General features: G+C 32.5%; 1 protein-coding gene across 1 annotated transcript in view; it reads left to right on the forward strand.

The window, feature by feature from the left end:
* LOC127706744 (gamma-aminobutyric acid type B receptor subunit 2-like) overlaps window positions 1-18289 on the forward strand; it is a 43100-nt gene that overhangs the window by 16292 nt on the left and 8519 nt on the right. Inside the window, exons 2-9 of the mRNA XM_052211404.1 lie at window positions 337-474; window positions 3431-3601; window positions 5244-5351; window positions 10769-10834; window positions 11808-12005; window positions 12530-12760; window positions 13993-14053; window positions 17908-17991. Coding sequence (XP_052067364.1) covers window positions 337-474; window positions 3431-3601; window positions 5244-5351; window positions 10769-10834; window positions 11808-12005; window positions 12530-12760; window positions 13993-14053; window positions 17908-17991 — 1057 coding nt within the window. The remainder of the gene's footprint in view (window positions 1-336; window positions 475-3430; window positions 3602-5243; window positions 5352-10768; window positions 10835-11807; window positions 12006-12529; window positions 12761-13992; window positions 14054-17907; window positions 17992-18289) is intronic.

The following is an 18289-nucleotide window of genomic DNA, read 5'->3' on the forward strand; positions in this document are numbered from 1 at the left end:
TCCTTTGCACATGATGACAATAAATAATTTCAAGTTGAAGCAACCTAGACACTAAAACAATAAAGAGATGTAGTATGATTGTCAATGAGACAACGATACACCTGAGACACACGACGAGGATGTAAAACAACGATAGAGCACTGTGTACTCAACAATGAGCAAAACGCATACAGTATAGTACGCATGCACATATATTCATACATAAAATAATTACATGAAAAACGGTGAAATAAGTAAAACATAACTAGAATTATACATATTAAGAAGGACAGAATAATAATATAAATGACAATAGTAATAATAAGAAAGACATTAACACATTTGTTTATGTCCTAGGGTAAAGAAGGTTTGGCAGGGAAAGTCTTAAATGAAGTATTGTCTGCGTCTCCGACAAAAATAGCAGTGTTTGGACCTCAGATGTCTGACGAAGTGAAACTTGCGGGAGCTATCACACCATTCTACAATATAATTCAGGTAAATAAGACTGGTTACAACTATCATGATATTATACTAAGTGATTTAGGTAAAACTGACTGGCGGCAACTTTCATTATATTCTACAATATAATTCAGGTAAATGATAAAAACATTTCATAAAAAAATTCGTGCATCCGAAGCGGTTTTCTGGATTTATCTTCATCAGGAACGCTCAATCTCAAATATCTTATAGTCATCAGTGATGTAAAAATACACAACAACGTTAGGAGATACATGTATATATGACCAAAAGAGATCACCCTGGAAAGAATTACACAATTCATCAACAGTCAACTTTGCCTGAGTGAATTAAAAATTCCTTAATTTATTATTGGGTAATTTTAAAAATTAACCTGTAAACTTTGTTAAAATCGAAGCACTTACTAGTAAGTTGATGATACCCCCAGAGTCAAACATTTCATCTGCAGTGGTATATATCCAATGCTACACACATTCCATCTGCAGTGGTATAGACCCAGTGCTACAAACATTCCTTCTGCAGTGGTATATACCCATTGCTAGTATGAAAATAACACTTTATAAATTTCATCAAAGGTCAATTTTGCCTGATGTAGTTGGAACCTTAGTTTCTACGTTATTTCTTAATTTATTAACCGAGAGGGTTTTTTTTTATCTAATAGACCGGCGGCAGCTAACATAAAATTCTACAAAATAATTCCGATAAAAGAGAGAATGTTTCTGGCTAGAGCCTTCCAATCACTCTACAAAATAGTTGAAGTAAATATTAGTGTGATACTAACATTATATGAATGTTTCATAAGAATCCGTAATCTTGACAATCACGAGGCACTCCCATGTCAAATTCTATTACCATATAAAATACAACAGCTATGACTGCACCGATATGGTTCATCATCTATCCGTGACAATTTTAAAACCATGCACAGAAAAACAAACGAAAAGCTTAATACTATAATTTCATGGTTGTAGCCTAAAAATTTAATTTTAAGAATTGAATATGCCTTTTATAATTTTATAGGGTTGTAAAAGCGTTGATTGTTTGCATATTTTAATTAGAAGCGCTTCCATGCTTCATAAAAAATGTGCTTCTGTCAACGCATTTAAACCTTAATAAAATTATAAAATAAAGCATTCAATTCTAAAATAAAGGAAATATGTCTATCTGCAAAGTAAAGGCTAGATAAATGTATTGAAACAGCGAAGATTATTTAATCAGTGATTTTTTATTTTTTTTTTATATTGAAAAATATTTAGCTTTAAATTCTATCTGCAGGTCAAGTGTACACACATTTGTTATGGATTGTTATATGTATGCATCGTGTACGACCTGCGGTTAAACAAACTTCGTCGATGTCTCAACATTTCGCTGTAACAAATATGCTACTTGCTGCTTAGACAAAAAGATGAATGGACAGATATTTAACCAATCAACTATTGCCTTATAATAGACAGATATTTAACCAATCAAATATTGCCTTATAATAGACAGATATTCAACCAATCTACTTTTGCCTTATAATAGACAGATATTTAACCAATCAAATATTGCCTTATAATAGACAGATATTCAACCAATCAACTTTTGCCTTATAATAGACAGATATTTAGCCAATCAACTATTGCCTTATGCATCAAACTAAATTTAACTAAAAAAAATTTTTAAAGTTTCAGTTAATACAAATGTACCATATGCATTTTTTTCGTATAGCAGCTTATTGGCAGTTAAATCTTATTTGTATCAATCCATTAAAATAAATTAATATTTAATAACTAATCATCATGATCATAGAATTATCCTCGGTGACGTATTAAATAAATAACATTATATAGAATCTTAAATTCCGTTAACAAAACAGTTTCAGAGACTAAATACATTTTCATTTAAAGATAACTGTTCATTTTTATTCCGAAATCAATATGATTCAATGAATTTTTAATATCTTTGAAATTGAAAAATGTCATTTCGTGATATGATTTGTAATTAAACAAACAGAAATCTATCGTTATGTACGAATTTCACTGTTGCGTAATTACAACATGTTAAATACTGACATGTTATACATTATTGTTAGTACCGGTATGGCTCTAGATTTACAATAAAACATTCGTTACCTTCAGACAGGATGATAAGTATTGATTAAACATTGTCAGTCCATGCATTACAAGTGTTAAGCGATGGCTGTAATCTTTGTGTTAAGTGATGGCTGTAATCTTTATTGCTATAAGAGATAGCAGGACAAGTATTTGAACATATATAATGTATTTCTTTGATATTTTTACTGGTAAAAGGTAAACAAAGATAATGCAATTAAGTGTTCAATAACTCATAACAATTATATTTTAGTGTTTCCGTTAAGTCTGATACATGATTGATTGGTCTTTGTCAGTAAACTTTGTCTACGAATGAACATACAAATGTGGTACACAAAGATAGATCATTAAACATAAGCTATAAGTGTTGAAGCGCGGGAGTAGTGTCTCAGTAAGAAATTATATTTGCATTATGAAGATTTCAGTACTGAAAGTATGACATTCAAACACAGTTTACCCTATTTATTTTGGAAACCGATTATTAATTTATTTTAGTACAATGACTATTTTTACAATTAGATAAGTACGCACGATTTCTGCATGTATGTCTGACTTCAGAACAACTGTTTGGCCGTTCGTATTTAGCTTGACAAATCTTTAATTTCGAGCGATTGTGAATCCAAACAAAATTGTTACTAAGAGGTGTCAATTTAACTATAGGGAATGTGATTCAGTGTCTTCCAGAATCACGTTTGTGAGCAGCCTTAACCCAGTACTATACTCGTAATATGACAAAATTAGTCAGATAGCACATTGTTGATTTGAATAGAATTTGTAAGTTATTAAAAAAAAATTGTGTCGATATATTTTGTATTTTACATTAAATGTAAGTGTTTTTATTGATAAACTTTTCATGGTCTTTACAATGTTTATGTATTTAGATGAATTTCGTAGCAAAAACATCTACCACGAAAGACAGATCTGTATATCCAACCTTATATTCCACCAATTACATAGAAGATGACCTAAATCCATTACGTATAGCTTTAATGAAATATTTTGGATGGAACAGGGTGGCAACCTTGGCGTATAATGATGATACATTTACATCAGTAAGTATCCACTTACGTATGAAATTTATAACGTATTTCATTTTTTACATCACTGGGTCTATACTAAGGGTATCATCAGCTCAGTATTTACTACTTCGGTACTGACATGATTTATAACAAATCATTCTAAAATTGTCCGATAATATATTAAGAAATTATAAGAAACTAAAGTTTCAACTCCCTCAGGCAAAGTTGACCTTAGACGGCTTTGGCTATTTTTTAAAGTCCTTTTTGATCATAAAGCTCTTTAATTGTTTCGGTTCTTATACATCCTTGGCTTTCAAATGTTTAGCTTTGAGCTTTCCTGATGAAGGTAAATCAATAAAAGCGCTTCGGACGCATGAAATTTATAATGTGTTGTTTACATTTTTTCTCTTACTTTGGGTCTTTATATCCATGTACGAGATAGATAATTAACAGAACCTCATTATTCATCAATTCAGACAAAAGACTAACCAGAACGAGAACAAGTGTTCAGCAAAAGTCACCTATAACCACTGCATAGCTCAATGTTCTGGTTTTAAAAATCTGATAAATGACAAACTGCAACGTTAATTACTAAGAGATTGAATTATTTATCCACATAAACCTTAGTCTATTGAACATTTCTGACTTGAAAAAGTAGAATATAAAATGTTCTTGTTCTTGTTCACGAAACTAAACCAATACTTTAACAAGATCCGGAAGGTGTTTCAGGCTAGGGTAAATCATGTTTGGTGGATAGTTGTCTACAATTGGCAGTTATAACCCATCTCCTTGTCTTTAAACTGATGTATTGTAGATGGAATGTATATATCAATTAAACAGCAAACCAACTAGCCATATAACCAGAAGAAATCTAGAGGTCATTATACGGCCGTGAATAATAGACAGCAAAATGGTTAAGACAACACCGTAAACAAAAGGAGATGAGTGGTATACGTCAATGAGACAGCAACCGAGTGATACAAATACCAACCGACAAATAAAAGGTCACAAAACAGTGTCAAAGAAGCAAATATATATGGCAAGAACTAAATACTAAACCAGTTGATTTAAAACTATTCCATACTACACTCTTATATCGATGGCTTTTCTTTAGATTATTATCATCTTAATACTATCTACACCAAAGACGACATTATGTCATTCATTTTGTATGTGATTATTATAATGAATGCCTGTAAGTAGAAACACTGTGTTTAAGAACAAAAATATTAATAAAGTTAATTATATCTTTTCTATGTCTTTCCACCAAAACATTGCGTTCATCATTTGAGGTCCAAAGACTTTGTCCTCTGCAAGAAGTCATTGAACTATTGGAAATGTTTTAATATTATAAACAATGTTATTCATTACTTTTTTGAAATTTCAATACGTAAACTTTTTCACGCTTGGGATAATTCCCGAATCGAATGATAATTAAACCTTACGGCCAATATGAGTTTTTACTGTAAACTATTATCGCAGGTGATATAATAAGCTATCAAGTTGGGGTTCTAGGAAAGAGTGGGATAATTGTACTTAATTTTAACAACAAAAGCACAGAATGTAGCGATTGAAATATCTCTTGACGATTTCACTCGGCAAAAAATACATTTATTTTTGTCGAATGCCGTTTACCCACCCACCTGCATTAAATTTCTGTTGTTTACAATTGTAGCAAATCGACGAGTTTCACCAGGCCTTAATAGACAATAATATGACACTTATTACATCTGGGATCATCACAGACCTCAGGAACGTAGAAAATCATATCACAAGGCTCAAGGTGGGTCAGTAATATGTAAAAAATAATATCACAAGGCTCAAAGTGGGTCAGTACTATGTAGAAAATCATATCACCAGGCCAAAGGTTGGTCAGTACTATGTAGAAAATCATATCACCAGGCTCAAGGATGGTCAGTACTATGTAGAAAATCATATCAGCAGGCTCAAGGTGGGTCAGTAATATGTGGAAAATCATCTCACCAGGCTCAAGATCGGTCAGTGATATGTAGAAAATCATATCACCAGGCTCAGGGTTGGTCAGTCATATGTAGAAAATCATATCACCAGGCTCAAGGTTGGTCAGTACTATGAAGAAAATCATATCACCAGGCTCAAGGATGGTCAGTAATATGTAGAAAATCATATCACCAGGCTTAAGGTTGGTCAGTAACATATAGAAAATCATATCACCAGACTCAACGTTGGTCAGTAATATGTAGAAAATCATATCACCACGCTCAAGGTGGGTCAGTAATATGTAGAAAATCATCTCACCAGGTTCAAGATGGGTCAGTGATATGTAGAAAATCATATCACCAGCTTCAAGCTTGGTCAGTGATATGTATAAAATCATATCACCAGGCTCAAGGTTGGTCAGTACTATGAAGAAAATCATATCACTAGGCTCAAGGATGGTCAGTAATATGTAGAAAATCATATCACCAGACTCAACGTTGGTCAGTAATATGTAGAAAATCATATCATCAGGCTCAAGGTGGGTCAGTTATATGTAGAAAATCATATCACCAGGCTCACGGTTGGTCATTGATATGTAGAAAATCATATCACCAGGCTCATGGTGGGTCAGTGATATGTAGAAAATGATATCACCAGGCTCAAGGTGGGTCAGTAATATGTAGAAAATCATATCACCAGACTCGAGGTGGGTCAGTAATATGTAGAAAATCATATCACCAGGCTCAAGGTTGGTCACTGATATGTAGAAAATGATATCACCTAGATCAAAGTGGGTCAGTGATATGAAGAAAATCATATCACCAAGCTCATGGTGGGTCAGTAATATGTAGAAAACCATATCACCAGACTCATGGTGGGTCATTAACATGTAACAAATCATATCACCGGGCTCACGGTTGGTCACTGATATGTAGAAAATGATATCACCAGGCTCAAGGTGGGTCATTGATATGTAGAAAATCATATAACCAGGCTCAAGGTGGGTCAGTAATATGTAGAAAATCATATCACCAGGCTCAAGGTTGGTCACTGATACGTAGAAAATCATACCACCAGGCTCAAGGTGGGTCAGTAATATGTAGAAAATCATATCAACAGGCTCAAGGTGGGTCATTGATATGTAGAAAATGATATCACCAGGCTCAAGGTGGGTCAGCAATATGTAGAAAATCATATCACCAGGCTCAAGGTGCGTCAGTAATATGTAGAAAATCATATCAGCAGGCCAAAGGTTGGTCATTTATTTGTAGAAAATCTAATCACCTGGCTCAAGGTGGGTCAGTAATATGTAAAAAATAATATCACAAGGCTCAAGGTTATTCATTGATATGTATTAAATCATATCACCAGGCTCAAGGAGGGTTAGTACTATGTAGAAAATCACATCACCAGACTCACGGTTGGTCAGTTATAATATTTGCATAGAAGTGTTATCATTTATCAGCAAAACGTTCAGGTTTTGAAAATTAAACCACAAACACAAGATCATATAATGATTTATATTGCCATACTATCATGTTATTAAACGTTCTTTGCAAGAGAAAAGAACAAGTTACTGCGAGCAACGAAATCTATATTAGAGTTTTGTCTCATTTATACTAAGGAGTATAGGGAAAATTTTTTTTTTTAATTTGGACGAGGATAGCCAGGAAGAATTTAACCAGGTTGTGTTTAGCAAATTTAACCTAAAGTGTTAATAAAAGCTAAATGAAACGATGTCAGATCGTCGCTAATATATCCAATAACAAGAGGGAAGATGAAAACGCAGTAGTAGGCAAGGGCTTTGTCGATCTACCTACGTCATCAAAGGTTAATGCTAGTCCCTAAACCGCCGCCAGCGTTAGAGGAGGCTACAACCGTTGCTTACACATACCAAAATGATGCTTTTGGTGTCAGAAAATTTTAATTACAGCGTGATTGTTATCCTCATAACCTTGTTCTCACATGTGATTGTTATCCTCATAACCTTGTTCTCACATGTGAGTGTTATCCTCATAACCTTGTTCTCACATATGATTGTTATCCTCATTACCTTGTTCTCACATGTGATTGTTATCCTCATTACCTTGTTCTCACATGTGATTGTTATCCTCATTACCTTGTTCTCACATGTGATTGTTATCCTCATAACCTTGTTCTCACATGTGATTGTTATCCTCATTACCTTGTTCTCACATGTGATTGTTATCCTCATTACCTTGTTCTCACATGTGATTGTTATCATCATAACCTTGTTCTCACATATGAGTGTTATCATCATAACCTTTCTCACATGTGATTGTTATCATCGTTACCTTGTTCTCACATATGAGTGTTATCATCATTACCTTGTTCTCACATATGATTGTTATCATCATTACCTTGTTCTCACATGTGATTGTTATCATCATTACCTTGTTCTCACATATGATTGTTATCATCATTACCTTGTTCTCACATATGATTGTTATCCTCATAACCTTGTTCTCACATATGAGTGTTATCATCATAAACTTGTTCTCACATGTGATTGTTATCATCATAACCTTGTTCTCACATATGAGTGTTATCATCATTACCTTGTTCTCACATATGATTGTTATCATCATAACCTTGTTCTCACATATGAGTGTTATCCTCATAACCTTGTTCTCACATATGAGTGTTATCATCATTACCTTGTTCTCACATATGATTGTTATCCTCATAACCTTGTTCTCACATGTGATTGTTATCATCATAACCAGTGTTTATCCACCAGTTTCTACATAATATACTATTTTCAATCAGTTTATATTCTATCACCACATTTTCCGCAAGGTGCTGTAACTACACTGTCCTCAACAATGAAACTATACATGTCTTAATGTAATCCTGTCTGAAAAATCTCAGAAATAATCCCTCAAACTCTTATTTCACATTTGCATGTTAATTCTTGTTTTAGGCAGATGCTGTATTAAAATAAATGCAAACGGTTAGAGTCGTATGCGTTAGACGTACATTTTGGTTCTGAAATATCCGGAGATTCATTCATTTTTGAAAACATCACGATTCCTTTCGTTATTAGACGTACATGTCGGTTCGGAGCTATTCGGAGATTCATTCATTGCTGAAAACATCACAATTCCTTTCGTCATTAGTTGATAAAAGATCAAGGAAACTAATAAATAAATTAATGAAGAAATGTTATTTGGTGAAATAAAAAAAGAAATAGTATTCAAGTGCTGTTGGAGGTTGTTTTCGTTATGTCTAAAAAATAATCATGTTGATTTGTTTCTACTGGCCGAGGACCTGTAAGCGTCAGTTACTAGTTACCGTCACCATGCATTTTATGTAATGGAAGCATTGCGAACATTCAGCATACTGCTATTATCATTAAGACAATGACATGTCGAGTGTTTTGTTTTTGTAACACGTCGTGGGAAGAAACGCGTGCGGGGACATGACGTCATCACTTTTTGTCGTCCTCGATTTTGGAAAACTTGCCGTTTTTAAACAAATTATATATCAAAGCTTGCTTTAGAATACAAATTTCTTTAATTTAAATCAAAACAAGTTTAATACCGGTACTTTAAAAATCATATTCTATGCTCCCTTTCAATACAGTGTACTGTGTTTGTCTCAAGTGACACAATTCATGGTCAGATCAGATTTAGCCAATGGAAGAAAAGGTTAAGAATTTTTGGACGCAATGACTACATTTTTGGTTTATTTAACGAATCTACTTCTCTTCTAAATATCAAATGGCAGATACGACATTAATATTCATATTAACTATGATTAAAGAGGGTAGGAATGCCCAGTAATGTCAGGCGTCAAACAGTCATTTTTGCCTACCGTTAGCGTCAAATTGGTTAAAATTTTATCGTGATTCGTCAAAATATCCTTAGCGTGATTCGTCAGGGGTCTCAAATGATTATCCGTTACCGTTATTTTTGGAAAGAATTTAACGTGTTTTGTCAAAATCAGTCGATTTTTTTATCGTCATAAAGGACATGTACATTTTATCGTCATGCACCATAAATTACCGTTAACTTCATTTGGCAAGATTGTTTACCGTTATTTGTCATGAAGGTACCCCCCATTACGATCCTCACTAAATGGTCAGATAATAAGTGACGGTAACTGGTCCTCGTAACCATAAAATTTCTCCACAAAAATGGCACACTTGCAAACCGCTTTTCATTGTTTACAAGATGATTTAAAGTCCGTGTATGTGGTATTTGATATAACTTTTGGTAACCCTTTTGATGTTAAAAAATATTTTCAAAGAGAGTCCCAGTAACAATATATCCGAAAAAAACAAAGAATTATTGACGGTAACTGGTACTGAACCAGTATGGTACATTTTCAAATTCTTTCGTCAACGTATTTTTTTTTTAAATATTTGTTTTTCCTGTTTGCTTCAAAATGCTTAGTTATTATTATTATTGTTGTTGTTGTTATTATTATTATTATTATTATTATTATTAGGTGATTCTCATTATTAATGTCATATGATGCTTCAAATTTAACAAAAAGAAGATGAATATGTTTTATATACTTGAATGGCTAAGTTTTACTATAAAACAAGTGTACGGGAACTGTTTTGTAAAGTAAAATCCTAAACTTACAAAAAGGTACTGTAAATGAACTATTTTTTTCTCATACTCTAATTCGGCGGTATAACTTCGTATCACTATGCAGTGAGCTTAACTACGAAACCCCTCTTTAGAACTTCGGCCACCGCACAGAGCAAGTGTGAGGAAAAACTCGTGATGAACGAATGTAAACACGTGCACCGAAAGGTAATAAAATTAATTAATTCTTAAAGAATAAATGAAATACACCAAATCATTACCAACCGTTTTGGAAAAGTTTAATTAACAAATGGGAAGGCATGGAAAATATGAAAACAAAATAACATTGCTCTATCAATTCACTTTTTTTTGCACGTACGCCATGATTCTGTGTTGATTGTTTATCAATGTCACGATCCGGTAAACTTCGGCAACAAACTCGGAAGTTACTTAGCTTGCGATCAGGATCAACAATCAATGAGCAACATATTATGTATCGATTATACGTTATAGATTCATAAAAAATGTTTCAAAAAAAAACGTGCAAAAAGAACTCAGTTTAGTATATATGCATGCATTGGTTCAATAATGTCTTTAACATTATGATAACAAGAAACCAGCTTCATATTTTTCAAAGTTTTATTAAAACCACACGCTAACAAGCTTTCTAAATATTTTACAGCAATATGATTCCAGAGTAATTGTTGGTGCCTTCCGAAGCTCAGCTGCGAGAATTATTTTCTGTGAGGTAGGATGGCTTGTTCATTGGGCATATAAGAACAAACAAAATTGATATAAGAAAAATATTGCCGATCTTGTAATGAATTCTGAGTTGAAATTGTTTTACAAATTAATGATTTCTCTCCAAATTAGAAAGTTAGTTGTATGGTAAGTATTAAAAAAGCTATTTGGGTTAGGCAATTATACATCTGGCGATCATTTGATTTCTGAATGAAATGTTTTTTTCTTTCAAACCATGGAACATTCAAACAAATACCAATTATTTATGTTTTTTCATTGTTGTATTTTTTCATTTGTCTTTATGTCATTTTTATTGCAATTATTTTTTTTTATATGTCATTCTTATTACAATTTTTTTTTTTTTGATACTTTTATTATACAAATAACTTTCCCGTTTGTTTGGGTTTTTTTTTATATTAACATGAAAAGAATAAACTAGTAAGAATGTCGGCATAAAATGCTCTCTTTTATGATCATCAAATTGATTATATATTTAGCTTTGTTTCAAATAATCCTTTTTAGCAAGCGTTATGGGACATAAGTTAACAAACCATATAATAGAGACTTCGTGAAAAGCAAACTAATTAGTTTATAAAGGTCACGAGCAATCAAGCATTCCACTTATCTTTTTTATTGCAAATATATTTCTCCCGCGTTTTATTGTGATTACCTTCGATCGACTAAACTCAAACGTAATATAGATAAATTTTATATTAAAGTTGTCGTGCCTATCATATTAGAAATTCTTAATCAATGCATAATGTATACATACAGATACTTTTAACTTCCCCCAGTGTTTTCTGATTTCGCTGACTTTGTTGTGCCTAGGAGTCTGTTCTCCGAGATCGGCTATATTTGATTTTCACCCTTTTTAAGTGTAATATGTTATAGTTCTGTGCTTTTTCTTTTCTTTTATATCATTTTATTTATACAATACAAGTATCAAACATATTGCACTGATGTTACTTGTTCCTTTTTAGGTATATAAGCAAAAGCTCTACGGAAAACGATACACCTGGATACTAACTGGTGCTTCAATGTACAGGAACTGGATAAAAAATGCAGATGTAAAAGATCTTCCCTGTACTAAAGCTAACTTATACGAAGCAGCCGATCACATGATAACACTGGACCAAAATCAACTCAGTTCAGAAAACACAGTTACTCTCTCCGGTCGGGTAAGCTACATATTATTATTATTATACTGTCTCATGATTTAGATGATATTGTTATGGTTTACGTGGCTTGTTCAGTTGTTGTTTCAATAAAGTGATGTATATTCCTTAACGTCTGTTTATTTTCGAACTACGTAAAGAAGAACTCCTGGTAATTTTAATGCATATCTGAAAGTTACAGTAGAAATATATACATTTGTCGTTCAGGTATCGATAACGATATTTCCAATGGTAATCACACACATGATCACCTAATAGTAATGATTTTAAAAAGAACAAATTTCAAAATTTCAAAATTTACCTTAATCAATTTCCCATATAAGTACATAAATAGTTTTACCTAATATGATGATGATGATGATGATGATGATGATGATGATGATGATGATGATGATGACGATGATGACGATGATGATGATGATGATGATGATGATGACGACGACAATGCTGCTGCTGCTGCTGATGATGATTTGAAGTGTCAAACATGAATGAAAATGCATTATTATAATCAGTTTTTTTTTCAACAGACACCGGCGGAGTATGATTCGTGGATGAAAAGTGAGGCATCTAATACTGCGTACAGTCTAACAAGATCCCATCCCTGGATATATGATGCCGTCTGGGCTTTAGCACTAGGCCTCAACAATAGTCTGAAATATTTAAACGGCAGTAAACTGGAAGATTTTAGCTATGACAGGTCTGACATAAGAGAAAGTATCATAAAAGGCATGGATGAAGTTAGTTTTGATGGAGTATCAGTGAGTTTGAGATTTTTTAAGATAATTTTATACGACTAAAGATCATTTCTGTCTAAAAATATTTAAGTCTCAAGGTAAAGGGCGAGCGAAAACTTTCGAACATATCAAAACGAACAAAATTACATCAGTAGTCATAAACAGTTGACGTTTTAATACAAAATCAAACATGGTTGAGGCGAAATTTGATGTGTCTAGGTAATTAAGTATGAATGTGTTACATATTCATGTTCAATTTTGGAAAAATAAGGGTAAATATAGATTGAACTCTACATTCAAAGAATGATATGTAACTAGTAAATCTACGGTGAATAATATGCGAATTTTCAATAAAAACATTAATTTTATTATATTTACGCTACGTGGTAACTAAAATAAAGTGCATTGCCCAGTTATCTGAATGGAATGTTTATACCAATGTCGTGATTTACAGATTAAGTTGTGTATGTGTATTATGAGGTACCAGATTACTTCATTTTAATATTATTGATAATACAGAAGCATAAAGCTCATATGTTTATTGTATTCCATTCTGACGTACTTTAAAATTCAACATTAAATCCGACGACATTTAAAGGAGTGCATTTTTTCAAAATTTATCTTATTCTTCTTCCCCTTCCTGAGCACATGAGATCAGTCCCCGGTTGTTGTTGCTCAGTCTATAGATTTATATGTTGTGTTTTGGAGAATGTTGTGTGTTTTTTCGTCTTTTTTCGATTTTTGCCATGGCGTTGTCAGTTTGTCTTTGATAACCACGCATTTCTTTTCAAAGGATATTTAGTTTTTTTCTTGCTGAAGAGCGGAAATATTTAGTGACTTGTTTCATGTTTTGTTAGAATATTCTGATTCAATATTGTGATGATCGCTTGATTTTTGTGACATACTATATAACGATATTATAAAATAAAACTTAAAACACTTGTTAAAATGTCTTAAAGTTTGTAAGTTTTTGTTTAAGTTTGACATTTCGAAAGGTTGGGATAGAAGTATTATATTAATCAAGCTGTTTTATGTTTAATGACGGGGAGTTTTGTAATAAAATTCAAAAAGTCTGTTAAAAAAACTATCTGGAAATTTATTGATATGAGCACTTTCCATTATTTGATATTCTGTATATACAGCTGTTGTGGTACAGTAACTATAAACAATAGGTCGAATGAGTTTAGTTGTTCAGTCATTTAGAATATATTCCATTTCAAGAAACACCCGTACAATAACAAGGACATGTATTGTAGGGACCAGTATCCTTCAAGGATGGAAGGCGTATAGGACAATCGTTTATACAACTAAATAAAGGTAATGTACTCTTTTCTCTCTCTATCAGTCCTTAACCCTAACCACCACGTGCTAAGCGAAGGAACAGCTGCAGTGACTGCTTATTTTGTAATCATCGATTTCACCCTGTCAGAGATTGTTTCAAGATAGGATAAAACTTCACTAATGCAAGCTGATCAAGGCGGATAATGGTATTATTTCAGATTAGGAAAAAATAATACCGATATTAATATCTTTAAGCGGATTTGTATATATACCGTTTATGTTTGTATTTTGGTCGTTTTTCTTTTTTATCTATTTTTATTGCTTGCATCTCATATATGCTAGTGAACTGATAAAGGAAACAACCCAAACTAGAAAGTCTGCTTCAAATGTTGATACTTTCCTCGATATTGTCACAGATCGAACGACTCCAAATGAGAATCTATGACAAACGTGATGAGTTCAACTTTCCAATTGTCAACTTCACATTTCTCAACAGTAGCATATCCTCTGTTCCATCGTATGGCTTACACTAATTTCAATTTATACGTCACGGTTTTGCATGTTCACACTATACTGATTTAATTGACAGGAGTGTGCTCCGGACACACAAACTGCTCCACCTGGGTTAAGATGAAAAACGACTGAAATCGACACTACAGGTTTCCGTCACCATAAGATTTTTTTTACCGATTAGATATGTCTGTGTCTCAACTCAATACCGACACGTTTTCGTTGTCGGAGATTTAAAGTTACGAGAAAGACCGTCTGATCTATAACTAACTGAATGTGTCCTATTGCCTATTGAATCATTTTGCCTCAATGTGAAATTAAATGACAGATAATACATGTATAAGAAGCTTACCTTGTGGACGCACCCGGTCCTTTTTTGAGTTCGTGCGATTCTCTTAGTTTTGTATGTGTATCTTCCTGTTGCCTCTAATATCCGTATATGTGTTCAAACAGGAATAAGAGCAAAAATGAGTGAATTCGACAATACATAAGTTTTACGGTCACCGTACAATTTGTTGACGGATACGATGTGTCTGTGTCTCAAATCACTACCGACATGTTTTCTGAGATCTTCAAATACCCCCAAAAAATCGTCCAATACATAAACTTACTGATTGTGTCCTGTAGCAATTTTATTATTTTGCCTGCGTGTGGATTCACATGACGGGTGATGCTTTTCTCTTAGTTTTTATGTTTTACCCTGCGTTGTATCTTCTAAATGAATTTGTGAGATTTGAACATCGGTAAACTACTGTTCTCTCTAAAATATGTATATTATATTTGTCTTCATATTATCCTGTTGTTTGAACCCCCTAAGGGGTTCACGCCTATATATTGATGAGTTTTGGAAGCTTCTATGGGCCATTCGATATCATCGGAAAGATGATTCTCGGAATGTCTCGAAAATTATCGATCATTTAGACAGGTAGTTATCTATGTTTTTGATACGGTCCCTCTATTGATATGTTACCACGTGATATTGTATTAATATTTCGACAATCAAATTAAAGTTATTTGTAGATCGGAAAGTGAAAAAAATAAATAATAGATTGCAGTAAGAAAGCCATTTATATATTCCAACCTATTTGCTTTTGACAGAACATATGTGTTTTTTTTTGAAAGTATTAAATATGAAGTAAAATGATATTGCAATTGTATAATTTATGTTTTGAGACGGTCCTTGTACACGTTGTTTGTGTAGTATCAGAAGTCCATTACTAGAGTATTGGACTTCTGGTAGTATTTAATACAACGTGCTATTGTGCATTGTGACAATAAACATGGGAATAATATACTGACATTAAATTATGTCCCAGAATAAACTACTTTACATATCTGTAATTCCATCGTAGCCTGAGCAAATGTCGGAAAGCAAGAAGAAAATGAACAAAACAATATTACTGTTCAAATATTTATCTTAGGTCGGAAAAAAAAGAGAATTAAACAAAACGATATTCTACCTAAAATAGTTATTTTCGTTAATAGATACTAACAGACCAATTATTAAAGTTTTAACTGAAACTAAATTTAGCATTAATATAATATAATTAATAATGTTATATTATTATCATCCCGCGGGTTTTAAGAGTGAATACATTTATAAAAAGCATATGCAACATATGAGTACCAATTATCAGGAATGAATGCAAATAAATTAGCATCTAATGTTTAAACTGTAGGGAATGAAAAAAAATAGTAGCATGGTTACAATTCTTAACAATTTTGAATCCTTGCATTTCACAAAAAACGTAATTAATATTTTACAATAATATTAATGACTACGTATACGTTACTAATTTTATACCGTTTACGTATGGTTTTATAAGTCTCTGCTTATATATGGTATAGAAATAACATAGAAAGTAAGACTTGAACAAGAGATTGATTTGATAAAAAAAATTGCCATTAGTAAATACTTGACGTTTGTGTTTATTGATAGTATATCTTAAATTTCCGAAAAAAGATTTATTAACAGCTAGGAATGTAAGTTAATTAAATTTTAATTCTTTTTTTAATGGTTCAACTTTATAGCATCTTAATCTTTGCAACGATTGTGCTTTTTTGAATATTGTATGCATTGTGTTGTCAAGCTACTCTACAAACGTCTTGCCGTTTTTTTACATAATAATACTATTATTATTACACCCAGTCTTCCACACAAAACAACAAAATTGGATTTAAAATATGGTTTGACAACAATATCGGTTTGCGTTGACACAAATTTCGGATTGAATGGCAATGAATCCGGAGTCAAACCACTTGAGGTAGGCAGTTTGACATCCGAATTCAACTAACATTAGATTTGAACCTAGAATAAATATACATGATGACGCAAATGAATATATCCAGAATATATATTTAGATTAATTACCCTAGCTGTTTTTGGCAAAAGCTTTCGGAATTTTGGGTCCTCATTGCTCCTAAACCTTGTTGTATATTTGGCCTTTTTTTCACTTTTTTTATTCGAGCGTCACTGGTGAGTCTTTTGTAGTCGAAACGCGCGGCTGGCGTACAAAACTTTAATCCTGACCACGTGTTAATGATGAGTTTATTGATTTTTACCAAAATTATAAACTTTTTATATATAAATTGGTTCTTTTGAGTGCATGTTCGTGTATTCACAACTCTTATAAAAACAAGATATTTTTCAAAACTATGTTTTCCTGTCGAATTTTTAAATTGATTTAAGTTACTTCAGAAAATCCTTAAGATTTGAAATGATTTATCGGACCAAAATAATTGTCAGTATATAAGAGGTCTTAATGAAGCTGGTGTGTTACTCTCAAGAACAAAATACGAAATCTTCTTATAATTTTTGTCACAGAGTTACACTTCACATGGAAATTGGACTTCAATTTCTGTATACAACTTCTTCCACGTGTACAGACAACTTCAATGAGTATAAGAATAATTTAAAGCATCCAGGAAATAAAATATGAAGATATGAAAGATAAACTAAACGCATCCAGATTATTAAGCAAATTGATTGCTGAATTTTATATCTTGATTGGTCTGTGCAATTTGCTTTAGACATCCGGTTTGCAGAAATTGAGAATTGCAATAGAATTAGGTCTTTGTACATAAAACACGGAGAAAAAATAATGTACACTCCGAAGTAATAAATAAAATAGTCAGGCCGCAAAAGGTAGTTTCAAATGGTAGCTGTATACAATTTTCTATTTACAACTAAAATCCAATATTGCTTTCAATTGACTTCTTGTGCAAGAATCTACACAAAATTACATATTTTCAATAAAGGTGTTTAAACAAAAGCAAAAAGAAAAAATCAGCAACAATTTTTTGATGACCAGGCAGCGGGGTCGGGTTCACGTATTGCTTTTCTTTTTTTAAAGAAAGCAGCTTGTTTTTATATTTGACAGGAGACAACAGAACTGATGCTGGTCGTTTCGATCCAGACATAGGAAGTATCACGTGGGATATAAATCCATCGTCGTTATGGTCAGGTAAGGATTCAATCCTAAAGTATTTGAAGCAATTATTTATATTGCAGACAGGTTAAGAATCAAATGGGATTCTGTAATTTTATCTCTTGGTGCTAATATTCAAAGCGCTAAAACATAATCTATAGATTAACCTGGCTTTGAATACGACTTCATATTGTTTTAACGTTGTTTTTTTTTTTTTCGTTAAGGCGAACTACACGAATAAAAGAAAATTTCTAAAATATTTTCCATTTCAGAAGGTTATTGTGTAATGTTTTCATAAGCGTACACACACCGTTGCGACTGATTAATGTCTTAA

Source organism: Mytilus californianus, unplaced genomic scaffold (genome assembly GCF_021869535.1).
Source record: "Mytilus californianus isolate M0D057914Y unplaced genomic scaffold, xbMytCali1.0.p SCAF_6, whole genome shotgun sequence".
NCBI classification, from domain to species: Eukaryota; Metazoa; Mollusca; class Bivalvia; order Mytilida; family Mytilidae; genus Mytilus; species Mytilus californianus.